Here is a 13,650-nt window from a genome sequence, read left to right as displayed (position 1 = left end):
AAATAGGGCCCAAATGTTTTTAAAAATCCATTTTTAATTTTGTGTATGGATTTTCACATCCATTTAAAAAAAGGCTCATATAGATTTATACAGATCCGCTAACATACATTCATTCCCCCCAAAATGTGAGTTTTGCAATATAAAATCCACACTTGAGGGATACATCTTTTGGTTCAAACACAAGACCTTAAAAACCCTCCCAATTGTGCTTTACTTGTGACTACATGCATTTGGGTTACAATGCCTATCAAATTACTAAAGGCATATTTAAAAAAATAATTTTCATAATGTGATTCATTAAAAGGAAACCAAACCACCAGATCAATCCTTTCTTTTCAAAGATAAAGTAATTTAATTGAAACAAATACAAAGAAAGCATCGAAGAATGTTGAGAGTAAGATTTGAAAGACTAAGCAACTATAGCGGACGTTTAATTTGGTGAACCATGGTTTGTTTTAGGAATGTTCAAACCCACTTTTTCAAGCCCATTTTTAGAGAATACTATACTGGTGGTGCCCTGTGTGTGACAGTCTCCTCTGAGTTTAACCAATAGTTTATAAAAACGCAGTATTAGACCATTAGAGATCCATGCATTACTTGTGCAGGGATTGTGATTAGAGCATTTGAACAACCAGTGGTTTTTTAAAACACCAGTAGATAGAGTTAATTTTTCAATTTGACAGTTCAAATATCTGACAGTCCTCAGGTTTATACCACAGTTGGTTCCTTAATTCTGCATTTTAAGTCAAAACCACATTGCCGACTGCTGAGGGTGATTTTTTTTTTAACAAGCGGTATAAATAAAAATTGCTGACTTTCGAGCTTTCTCACTGATGTAATTTTTGATCATATAAGATGGTAATTGGGCATCAGTTGTGGCATCTATTTGGCCCCTGACTGGGAGATGTCGAGCGCTCTGTGAGCAGAGCTCTGCAGAGTAACCCAGCCCAAATGTTGGAGGAAGGTGCACTGGCGGTAACTAGAAATTGTCTGGAAATTCCACTCCTCCCCTCCTATTATTCCAACCTACCTTCTCCTGCCATAGACCTCTCAAGTGGCAGCATTTTGCCCCCTCTCATGAGCAACTAGCCTAGGGACAGGAAGATGGGGGAGAGAGGGCACAATAGGAAAAATGAGGGGAAAGAGAAAGGAAAGAACATAGGGAAGAGGAAATAAAGAAGGAAAGCAGCCTGGCCTAGTGGAAAGAGCATGGGCCTGGGAGTAAGAGGACCTGTGTTCTAATCCCAGCTCTGCCACATGTGTGCTGTGTGACCTTGGACAACTCACAACTTCTCTGTGCCTCAGTTCCCTCACAGTATAGAGAGGCTTAAGACTGTGAGCTTCATGTGGGACATGGACTGTGTCCAACCTGATTAGCTTGTATCAACCTCAGCGCTTAGTAGAGTGGTTGGCACTTAGTAAGAGCTCAATAAATATCACTCAAATTGAAGGGAGAATGAAGAGAAAGAGGAAAAGGCAGAAGGAAAGAGAAGGGAGAAAGAGGGGAGAAAGGTGGAGAGGAGACAAGGGAGAAAGGGAAGGGGAGCGAGGAGAACATTCATTTCTCTTCTCCTGGCCCCTGAACCCAGACTTCCTCCTCACCCCCACCCCAATTCGGCAGCCAAGCAGGTCCACAGGCCTGAGTGTACTGTTTGAAAAACAGGACAAGGCCTGGAGGGTCCACAGCCCTGCAAGGGAAGAGAGGGTCCATCCAACTTGGGGTCCCACTGGAGCTCATGGGGAACCAGGCACCCTACCTGTCCCAGACCCAGCTGCTGAAGCAGATGATTTGCTCCCTCACTTGTTCCATGGCTGGTGCTCCTGGCACATACCAAATGCTTAACAAGTACCATTAAAAAAAAATGAGAAATCCCTGTCAAAAGGCATGCCCCCATTCCAACTTTATTTTGAAAGAAGGTTTTCGTTTTTTTGTTATATCGTTTCTCTTTTCAGAACAGAAGAAAGAGCAGCTTTGCACCTCAAATTGGCTTTCACAACACACCCAGAAACCGTTTCTGCAGTTTATGGGTCTCACAAGGCAAAGGATTGGGTTCCTATTTGTAATTAACTGACAAGGGTACTGCAGGCTTTTGTAAGCCTAGAAATATGAAAGTACAGAATTGTAACCACAGGTTTTAGAAAATCAGTTGCAAACTTTGAAAATGTACAGGAAGGGTCTGAGTTAAATTTCCAAACCTTTCAGATTTCAAACCACCACTCTAAGTGATGTTTTTCCTATTGCTCCTTGTTGGATCAGATGGAATCACCTGAACTACAGAAACTTCTGTAACTACAGTCTTAGTTTGAGTTTTCATTACAACAGGGTGACATAGCCTGGGAACCCAAGATTTGTGTCTGCCACTGTCTTGAACTTTAACTTGGGAAAATCAATTAACCTTCCTTAGTCTCGGGTTTTATTTGTAAAATGGGAATAATTCCACTTAAGGGTGCCAGGAGATTGAATTAGATTACATTTATAAGGCATCATTCATCTCCTTTGTTATTGATGTTAAATATATAACAGCTGCTATGAATCGTGAATTTACCGTAATTTATTTCTAGAATCAAGATCTTTGTCAGTATTAAAGCTGTTTGTGCGTGTCCATTGGGGGGCAAAGTTGGAGGGAGCGTTTGTGTATGTGTATAAAATGATGTTTGTAGCCATTTCGTGCACAACCACCTAGTTAAAAAAACAAAAAAAGTTTGATCATATTCTTTCAGAGAAATTCACAGATCTGAAGGTGGTCGGAGTTGGGACTGAAAAGAGAATTGCTTTTATGTAGGATGACATTTGCAAGATCTTAAGTATTCACCTTCCAGAGTTTGCTGCACCATATTTTTTGCTTTTGTTTTTTCCATTAAAAGTGTAGCAAAAGATTAAATGGCAGGGGGAAAAGGAAGAAATCTGTGGGAACAAAATTCTCGAGATACTTAAAATCAAGAACCTTTTTCTGAGTATTGAGGAACCCCACCTGTTGGATTTGTGCAGCCTTTTCTACCTGGAAAAGTAGTGATGGCTTAAGATCAAAGACTTTCTGGAATATTTGCATATTTTTGTGCATCAAACAAGCTCTGAAGCACAAGCATTAATTGCATGGATTAAATGACTGCCTGACTGTTTCCTACCCTAGGTTTCCACCCATCAATTTGCAGTATGTCAAAGTTGCTTCCTATTGAAAGAGGCATATTAAATGTGTTTCATTTCAGTTGTTTTTAAAATGTAAACTAAATGTTGCTTCAAGGAGAAGGGATTTTTAAAAGGCATAAAGTAACTTCGGTCTAACTGCCAATATTAAAATTCACAGGTGGCTTTGACTACACAAGGATGACATTATAAATTAATTTGCAAAGCTGTATCCTTTATTAGTTTAGCTTTATGGTCTTTGCCAAAATACCGTGTAGGTTAAGAGCTCAGGCAGCCAAAGTGCTGCTCTGTATCTACTTGCCCCTTGAAGTCCTGGAAGGGACAGTACAGAGCTCTTTACTCAGAAATAGAAGTTCATATTAGGGCAGAAAAAGTCAAAGGGTTCTACTCTGGTTGGTATTCATCTGAAAAATACAAATGGCCTTTTCCAAATGAATCCAGAATCAGTCAGTCTTATTTATTGAGTACTTGCTATGTGCAGAGCATTGTACTAACCGCTTAGGAGAGCACAGTACAACAGAATTAGCAGACAAGTTCCAGCCCATACCACTCCATTCTGAGTAAATAGTATTTAAGGCATAATCATGATCCTGCTGCTTATGTAACATAGTCTCTTACTTCCTGTTTTTTGCCAAGAGAGGACTAGGGTGACCAGTGACAATACTCAGGGAAACTGGACTCCAAAATTCACATGAAATTTCACATTATGCCAGGGCAGAGCACTTGGTGAAGATGTCTTGTGGACTCCGATTTTGTGAAAGTCTTTCCGTTCCCAGTTTAAGGTATCCAGACTTAGGTTTTCCAGGGTATGGTGATCTCCCTCTCCCCTCTCTATACCTCACCATTCCCCCACCACCACACACGCACACACAAACACATTCCAGAGCCTTTGTGTCCTCTTCCCATGTACATGTGATTTTGGGACACCATGGAATTTGGCAGATGGAGGCTCAGCCCTGAAAAATAGGTTAGCCAGACAAAAATGCATCTGCTTCCATATCCATACTGATGGGACAGTTGAAAACCAGGCCAATATTGTAACAGTAATAATAATGTTGGTATTTGTTAAGCGCTTACTATGTGCAAAGCACTGTTCTAACAGTAGATGAATGTCCAATGAGAACTCTGGCTTCAGTTCATTCATTCAGTCGTATTTATTGAGTGCTTACTTTTTTTCAGAGCACTGTACTAAGCGCTTGGGAAGTACAAGTCGGCAGCAGAGATGGTCCCTACCCAGCAACAGGTTCACAGTCTAGAAGGGGGAGACAGACAACAAAACAAAACATGTAGACAGGTGTTTCAGTATGCTTTCTGCACTCAAGTTCAATAGCAGGGACATAATGGGGAAGCATAATTTATTCTTCTCTTTAGGTAAAGCCAACCTGTGTAATAAAATTGAAATAAATAAAGCCTGCATCTAGTTCATTTCAATAGATCCTGGAATAATAAAAATGTTAATTTTTCTATACTCTTCATACTTTACTTTTTTATTCCATTCACAGTCCTTATCCTGCCAAACTTAAAGACCATCTTGTTTGGCGTTCTGAAATTAATGTTTCTGTGCAGTGAAATGAGAGACTTAATGCACTTTCTCTTTGAAAATGCTGTTTAGATTTCAGAATATTTTCGCCGTCTTAGTTGGAAAACTATTTTACTGTATATACAAAGTCTCACTTACATCCCAGCATAAATTGGTGTGATTTTTTTCTTTGATGTATCAGAATAGCTTTTATTTGTCTTGAGAGTGATTATTTCTCTTTACCAAGTCACTGTTCTAAATATGGAACTTTTTATAGTATTTTAATCATTTTTAAAAGTAAATGTAAATGTCCTTTAATCAACCTAGTGAAGTCAGAGCCAGTTTGGAAAACTGTTCTTCATTAGTCTGCTGAAGAGTCTGAACCTCTTCGTAAAGTCCACCACCCCCCAACTCCTTCCCAATTAGTATTCCAAACCACTCAAATGGGCTTTACTTGGAACAGAAAAAAAATGAATTGACATTTAAGCTTGGGCTAAATTTAATTGAGAATGAGCCAAGCATTTGTGTGGAAGCTTATCTGAATTTTTGCTGGCATTCTAAATACGAAATGTAATGTAATTTGGAAGTTGAAGTTCTAAGTGTAATTTGTCATAGAGGTTATAATGATTGGCTTATTTTCTTTAACGTGGAGTGTAGAATATTTCCATCTAATCATTCATTCTTTACTTGTTGAATCATTTCTTTTTGGTTTTTATTTTGCCGTTATTTCCCTCATTAAACCAAAAACTGTAAAGAATATAGTATATGTTGAAATAGTAAATATTTTAGGGTTGATCAGGTGGTAGTGGCATTAGTTAAAAGCTAAGGAAACCTTACAGATAAGAGAAGGGTTTGAATAAAGAGAAAATTATTTATTGATTTTCTGCCTTTGACATCCAATTCATTTCTCAGTATTTGAAATTCCAAAACTATTTATTTTGCACTCCCTGAGATAATTTAGTGTTATGCCGAATCTGTGCCATAATAGTTATCTTGTACAACCCTTGACTTCAAAAACTGATTAAATGATTTCATTTGTGCGGAGGGAGAATAACGGTTATCCCTCACACCTCCAATTTAAACTCATCTTTTTCAAAAGCCCATTTTATACATTATCAGACTCTGAGAGTTATGTTTTTATTAATTTCCCTATGTCATAGTTAGTTGATCTGACAAAGCAATCTGTGACAAATCAAGTCCAGATAAGTAACCCAGAATCCAAAAGAGGCTGGAAGAAATATGTTTTTCAATCCTGTCAGGGCTGTTAGAACTGGTTTCGAGCTGTGAAAGGACTGAAAATGAATTTGATGGTGTCAACACACCTTTTAAATTAAGGGTGTCATTACCCAGCTTAATCCACCTTGTGACTACCCTGACTTTCTGATATCTGAAAAAGTATTTATGAACTTTTGCGGTGACACGAGGAGGAGGCTTGAGGCTAATTATCCATGATTTCTTTCTTCAGATATACAGGAATCACAAAATTATTTTCAGATCAGCTCAATAAGTCTTTGGTGGTCCTACTATCCAAAATTAAGTAGTTGTGTGTGTGTTTTTTTATTTAGAAAAGAGGAATTAGAATAAGTAAGCCAAATAAATGGCCAGATGACCACTTCAGAGTACTTGCTAAAATCTCAGAAGTTAGGGAAAATAATTTTCTGGTCCCTAAGCAGGAAATTCTATCTAGGTGGAAGTCAGAGCCTCATAATTTGTCATTTAGTTCTCAGTCTTTAAGGTACAGTATTTAAAGTTGCATCCTTTACTAAGAACCCAACACAACCAGAGCATATTCTCTTTTGGGAGAAATGATTTATTTGTGGATTAAAACATAGATATATCAAATAGAATCATCCAAATTTAAAGCCATAATGATTGGTTTTCACCAGTTGATGTAAACCTTCCCATTCATGTTGTGAAAATCAACCATTCTAGCTTAGTAATGGATTAAAATTTCCTATTTCAGAGATTTTTTATAAAGAAATGAGGAGAAATGACACTGTACTTCCTGCTGCTGACCAGATAGTTTTTCTAAAAAAATGTTCAATCCATGTTTCCCCAGTGATTGCCCAGCCACCTGTGCATCAAACAGAAACTCCTTACCATTGGCTTTTAAAGGACTTAATCACTTTTCCTCATCTTAACTTACACCTCTCTGATTTCTTCTTACAACCCAGCCCACTTGCTTGGCTCCTCTAATGCCAACTTACTCACTGTACCTCGATCTCTTCTGTATCACAGCTCACCCTTTGCCCACATTTTGCCTCTGGCCTGGTACTCCCTCCTCCATCACTTCTGACAGACCATCACTCCACCTTCAAAAGCCTTATTAAAATCACATCTCCTCCACTAACCCCTCATTTCCTCCACTCTCTCTCCTTTCTGTGACACCCTTGCACTTGGACTCGTACCCTTTAAGCACTTGTTATGCACTCTACCCTTAGCCCCACAGCACTTATATGGCTGTAATTAATTATATTGTCTCTCTCCCTCACTGGACTGTAAGCTCCTTATGGGCAGGGAACATATCTGTCAACTCTGTTGTGTTTTGCTCTCCCAAGTACATAGCACAGTGCTCTACAGAGCAAGCACTTAGAATTTATTTATTTATCATTTATACTAATTATGATTAATTTTGAGAGATCTGAAATTCAGCACCTGAAATTTGTCGTCTTAAATGTCAGTAATCATATGCTTCATTAGGTTTCATGAATAGGAAAGCAGAAGGCGCTTATAATTAATAAATGAAAATAAAAGATAGAGAGAGGTCACTCTTCCTGGCCAAAGCAGTATGGAGTAATTGCTCAGAAATTAGGGTTACTAGCAGTTAAATAATGTAATGTTTTACTTAGAGCAAAATGAACATGGTGGGGTCAGGGGGTGGTTATGGAAAACTCAAGAAATAGTAAATTGAGGATATAAGATTTTTCATCATCAAGAGATGGTAGAAACAAGCCTTCCACTTTGCTTTTGTCATCAGATTCTTGGGCAAAATTAAGATGTCACTAGGTTGTTCAGGGGACAGGGAGTGTAAAAGTCTGAAGTAGCTATAGTAGGCAATAGTTTTTCCTGTGAGGGTTTCTACTAACTTGCCTGAAAATTGTTATTGTGACATTATTAGGCAGGGCTCTCTCTTCTTTCTCCCATTTCACTCAACCTCTAAGATTTTGTCTGCATATAAAAAAAAAGGATAGTTCTTGCCCTCATCATTCCCGAGGTGATGTCAGAGGTATGCTCGGATTCTGAATACTGTAGATAAATAGTAATTAAATTATTGTGTTTTTGTCTTTAATGAACATTTCCTTCAGTGCCTGATGGGTGCTTGCTTAAATTACTTTCTCCCAGTATATCAGTTTGTTTTTTCTGACTGTTTAACAATATGAAAGTGTTTAAATAGTTTTATCCAATTATACTATCTTGAAAAACCAAAGTCAGATACATCCCAAAGATCCTTCATAGCTTGGGACCCCATTCTATTCCCTTGTTTTTCTGAATCTCTCCTGTTGATTTTCCTGAAAGAAGTGAGTCAAATGAAGCTTAGCTTAATTAGGATTTTCAGGGGAGTGCTTCCCCCTTCCAAGTTGACAGGTGAAATTGTTGTTGTCAATTAAAAATAATTAATTTCCAGGCCACTTTAAGGTAAGATACATCTCCCCATGATGAATCAATTGAGAGCACCTGCCCTTGGCGGACTTCCCTGATTAAGAATCTTTCTGATTTGCAGGGATTCTAAGCAGTGTTTAATGTCAGAATGGCTTAATAATGAAAACCTGCTATGCTGAAACTGCTCCAAATCTGCCTTCCCTTTCGCAAGCATAACTGAGCCCGGTGATGTTTTAGTGCTTTGTGTGTTTTATTCTCATTGGTTAACTACTGTTCTTTCTTTTCTCCCGTATATGATGGGATGTCCACTAGACAGAGGTAACCCATTGGGACAGCTTTTTGGCTGGCCTTGATGCAGTGGTGTGGATTAGTTTTATTTCTGGATACTGTTTCTAAATTATGGCTTGTATTAAGCTGTGCTTCTGTGCTTGCATGATTTCACTTAAATTGCACTTCGTTTTTAACATTGTTAGTTTTCTATCCCTATTGATGATGTTTTTGAATGTCTTCAAGTGACCGGGAGCTTAAGAAGTTCAGCATTCAGTCTAACTCTGGAATGGATCCTTTTCAGTATTAGAAGGGCATCAAATGGTTTTCATCTTGGCAAAGAAGTCAGAAAGCTATTGCACAGGAATATGTTTAAATTCTTCAACAAAGTTAGTCATTAGCAAAAAGCAGGAAGGTTTTGAAGTATTGAGTATTCTCTTCAGACATTCCTTTTTACAGGCATATGTTGAGACCATGTTTTAAAATCATTGAAATAAACTAAGTTCCATCAATCAGTCGTCTCTATCAAACACTTACTGTGTGCGGGGCACTGTACTTAAGCGCTTGATAAAGAAAAGCAATCAAGATTAAAGGCAACACTCCTCAAGTGCCATGTGAATTGCCCCCATCAATCATTAATTCATTCAATTGTATTTATTGAGTGCTTACTGTGTGCAGAGCACTGGACTAAGCGCTTGGGAAGTCCAAGTCGGCAACATAGAGAGACGGTCCCTACCCAACAACGGGCTCACAGTCTAGAAGGGGGAGACGGACGACAAAACAAAACACATTAACAAAATAAAAGAAATAGAATAAATATGTACAAATAAAATAGAGTAATAAATACATCCAAACATATATACAGGTGCTGTGGGGAGGGGAAGGAGGCAAGGCAGGGGGATGGGGAGGGGGAGTAGGGGGAGAGGAAGAAGGGAGCTCAGTGTGGGAAGGCCTCCTGGAGGAGGTGAGCTCTCAGTAGGGCTTTGAAGGGAGGAAGAGAGCTAGCTTGGCGGATGTGCGGAGGGAGGGCATTCCGGGCCAGGGGGATGACGTGGGCCGGGGGTCGATGGCGGGATGGGCAAGAACAAGGCACAGTGAGGGATCAAGTGATCAGTTAATGGTATCTACCGAGTGCTTATCGGGGTAGAAAACTGTACTGAGATCTGGGAACAGTTCAGTAGAGGTAGTAGAGACCATCCTGGCCCTCGAGCCGGGAAGCAGCTTAGCCTAGTGGACAGAGCTCACGCCTTTGAGTCAGAAGGACCTGGGTTCTAGTCCCGACTCCGCCACTTGTCTGCGGGGTGACCTTGGGTGAGTCCCCACCCTCAAGGAGCTGATGACTTGTATTTCCCAAGCGCTTAGTACAGTGCTCTGCACACAGTAAGCACTCAACAAATACGACTGAATGAATGAATGAGAACAGGTTGCTCAGTGGAAAGAGCCTGGGCTTTGGAGTCAGAGATCACGGGTTCAAATTCCGGCTCCGCCAACTGTCAGCCATGTGACTTTGGGCAAGTCACTTCACTTCTCTGAGCCTCAGTTCCCTCATCTGTCAAATGGGGATTAAGACTGTGAGCCCCCCGTGGGACAACCTGATCACCTTGTAACCTCCCCAGCGCTTAGAAAAGTGCTTTGCACATAGTAAGCACTTAATAAATGCCATCATAATAATTTGCCGTTTCCCTTCCAAATGCCCAATAACTTTCATATTGATATCACCTACAAAACAGACTTTCCTCTGGACATTTTATGTGAAATATGAAAACACATATAACCCAGGAATTTGTTTTTCTGTGCCTATGCCAGGTTTGGAAATAGCCACTCAACTATTCACCTATTTTTATTAAATATGGACACCTGATGAGTAAAAACTGCGTATCTCATTCATTGTACTAGTAGGTACTATGTGTGAGGGTGGGCTGTTAAAAGAAACATTCTGTGGTCAAAATACTGATCTCTGCCAAATGATATGTTTAAAATAATTTTCCAATTATTCTTTAGTCTGCACTGAAACTGGAAAGGGGTGTTCTCAAAACTGTCATTTGATGGCCTAAAAGCCTGAAAAGGATCCATTGACTTAGAAAAATACTGAAGGAAGGGAGTGCTTATGAGAAACAGTTTTAGAGAAACAGCATATGAATAATGTATTTTTATCTACTGTTTAGGATCTAATTCATTTATGTTCTCTTTCTATTTTGGGGGCTTGCCATGTTTAATAGAAGATATCGCAGGAACGAGAGAAGTTTGCTGATGAAGGCAGCATATTTTACACACTCGGAGAATGTGGACTCATCTCTTTTTCCGACTATATTTTCCTCACTACCGTCCTTTCCAGTAAGTATGAAACTGGTTCTGGAAATTTGATCATTCCTGTTCAAAGAAGAAAATTGGGTCAGAACTGGTTTATATCATATCAATCAATCAGTGGTATTTATTCAGTGCTTACTTTATGAAGAACACTGTTCTAAATGATTGGGAGAATATGAGAGAATTAGCAGGCACATCTCTGCCCATAATGAGCATATAGTCTAGAGAATGAGCTTACTGGCTAGAGTTGCATGTCTCTCTTATTAAAAATGAATCAGTCCTGAAGTTCCAAGTTAAATACTTATAATTCCCCAAGATTTGTGGTTTAAAAAGAACTCTTATTTTATTGTTGCAACTTAATGATACCATGGCCTTCTTCAAATAAGAGATTACCTACACGGAATTGACTCTTTAAGAACTATCATGAATAAAAGCAAAAAATGAATGCTCTCGACTCTGCCCTTCTGGTGGCATTATTTGTACAGGATATTAGAGGCTGTCCCAGGGGAGCTGAAAAATGCATTTAGAAGCAGGCTTGATGTCAACAACTGAAGCAGACTTCCCAGACTTTTTCGTTCTGGGGCGTACAATCAGTCAATCATATTTATTGGGTGCCTACTGTGTCCAGAGCACTGGACTAAGTGCTTGGGAGAGTACAACAAAACAGTTGGTAGACATGCCCCCTGCTTGAAGTCTAGAGGAGGAGGCAATCACTTATATAAATAAATTATGGAGGTACCCATAAGTGTCATGAAACGGAGGGTGTGGTGAATGAAGAGTGCAAATCCAAGTGCAAGGGCAACAAAGAAGGGAGTGAGTGAAGAGGAAATGAGGGTGTAGTCGGGGAAGACTTCTCAGAGGAGTGGGCTTTTAATAAGGCTTTGAAGGTGGTTAGAGTGATCGTCTGTCAGACATGAAGGGAGACGGAGTTGCCAGCCAGAATCTAGGCAAGGGGTTGGCGGCGAGATAGATGAGATTGAGGTACAGTGCCTAGGTTGCCATTAGACGAGCAAAGTGAGTGGGCTGGGTAGTAGGAGGAAATCACAGAGGTGTAATGTAGGAGGGGGCAGGGTGATTGAGTACTTTAAAGCCAATGGTAAGGAATTTCTCTTTGATGCGAAGGGAGATGGGTAGCCAGTGGAGATTTTTGAGGAGTGGTAAGACGTATGCCAAAAGGCATTTTAGGACGTTGATCCATGTAGAATTCTTACACTTCATCCAAGGAGATTTCAGCAAACTAAGGCTGACTCTGTCTTCACAGTTTATATCCCAGTTAAGGACAACTTTTGCAGCTGTTGGTATCGCTTGTGCCCAGATGGTACTAGGGGGTGTGGAGAATGTATCTTTTCCAACAGAACATTTTCCAGCATGTCTGATAACTCAGAAATTGTTACCCATAGTTTATGTTCTTCCTCATTCACAAATCCTGTTGATTTACATACTTTCAACTCATTTTTGCCATTCTGATAACGTGAAATTTCAAAACGAGCCAAGCCAGCAGAAGCAAAGCGAATAGTAAGTACTAATTCCTGTATCTCAGAATATGAGCATCTGTTAGGGAAAAGCTTGAAAGGAAAATCAGCCCAATTTCATTCTAGGCAAGGTAAAAACAAAACCTAAATGACTTTCCTGGTGACAGTTTTTAATTTATTGAACTAACGTAAAACTAGCAAGTTCAGAAATATTCTTGGAATCTCAGGGTTAGTTAACACTAGTGATATCCAACTAATTAACCAATTAACATTAAGGGAATGTCATACAGGTGCTTCGATGCAAGGGTAGAATCACATTCAGGGTGAGGTTTCTCAGGAAGAAAATTTTTGCTTTGAGATTGCACTCTCCTTTATTATGGTATTTGTTAGGTGCTTACTATGTGTCAAACACTGTTCTAAGCCCTGGGATAGGCACCATTCAATTATGTCAGACACAGTCACCATTCCGCACGTGGCTCACAGTCTAAGTAGGAAGGAGAACAGGTATTGAATCCCCATTTTCCAGTTGCGGAAACAGAGGCATAGAGAACTCAAGTGACTTACCCAAGGTCACACAGCAAGCAGAGCCAGAATTAGAATGAAGTTATTATGACTCCAAGGCCTGGGCTCGTAACACTGGGCCATGCTGCTTCTCCTGTGGGCTGCCATTTGCTCTAGGAGCCCGTCCAGTTTCTGGGTGCCGCCTGGAGGTGCTGGCGGTTCTGTACAAACTCCCTATAATAATAATAATCATAATAATAGTGATAGCATTTATTAAGCACTTACTATGTGCAAAGCACTGTTCTAAGCACTGGCGAGGTTACAGAGTGATCAGGTTGTCCCATGGGGGCTCAAAGTCTTAATCCCCATTTGACAGATGAGGGAACTGAGGCCCAGAGAAGTTAAGTGACTTGCGCAAAGTCACACAGCTGGCAGTTGGCGGAGCCAGGATTTGAACCCATGACCTCTGACTCCAAAGCCCGGGCTCTTTCCACTGAGCCATGCTGCTTCCCTATCTCATTGCCAGCCTGCCCGGGGGGTGGGTAATACCGTGGGGCCATGCAAAGTGCCAGTGAAGAGACAAGGCCTCCTCCAGGAGGCCTTCCCACACTGAGCCCCTTCCTTCCTCTCCCCCTCGTCCCCCTCTCCATCCCCCCATCTTACCTCCTTCCCTTCCCCACAGCACCTGTATATATGTATATATGTTTGTACATATTTATTATTCTATTTATTTTACTTGTACATATCTATTCTATTTATTTTATTTTGTTAGTATGTTTGGTTTTGTTCTCTGTCACCCCCTTTTAGACTGTGAGCCCACTGTTGGGTAGGGACTGTCT

The 13,650-nt window shown here is 40.1% G+C and overlaps 1 protein-coding gene across 6 annotated transcripts in view; it reads left to right on the top strand.

Moving 5' to 3' along the window:
• MICU1 (mitochondrial calcium uptake 1) overlaps positions 1-13,650 on the top strand; it is a 250,752-nt gene that overhangs the window by 119,436 nt on the left and 117,666 nt on the right. For 2 of the 6 annotated variants that reach the window (XM_038743820.1, XM_038743818.1), the window contains 2 exons: positions 8,577-8,582; positions 10,754-10,865. In XM_038743820.1, coding sequence (XP_038599748.1) covers positions 8,577-8,582; positions 10,754-10,865 — 118 coding nt within the window. Of the gene's footprint in view, positions 1-8,576; positions 8,583-10,750; positions 10,866-13,650 lie in introns of all 6 variants that reach the window. The other 4 variants (XM_038743819.1, XM_038743816.1, XM_038743822.1 and 1 more) reach the window with 3 other exon arrangements.

The sequence above is a fragment of the Tachyglossus aculeatus genome, chromosome 3 (genome assembly GCF_015852505.1).
Source record: "Tachyglossus aculeatus isolate mTacAcu1 chromosome 3, mTacAcu1.pri, whole genome shotgun sequence".
NCBI lineage: Eukaryota > Metazoa > Chordata > Mammalia > Monotremata > Tachyglossidae > Tachyglossus > Tachyglossus aculeatus.
This window is presented reverse-complemented; position numbering and strand designations above follow the sequence as displayed.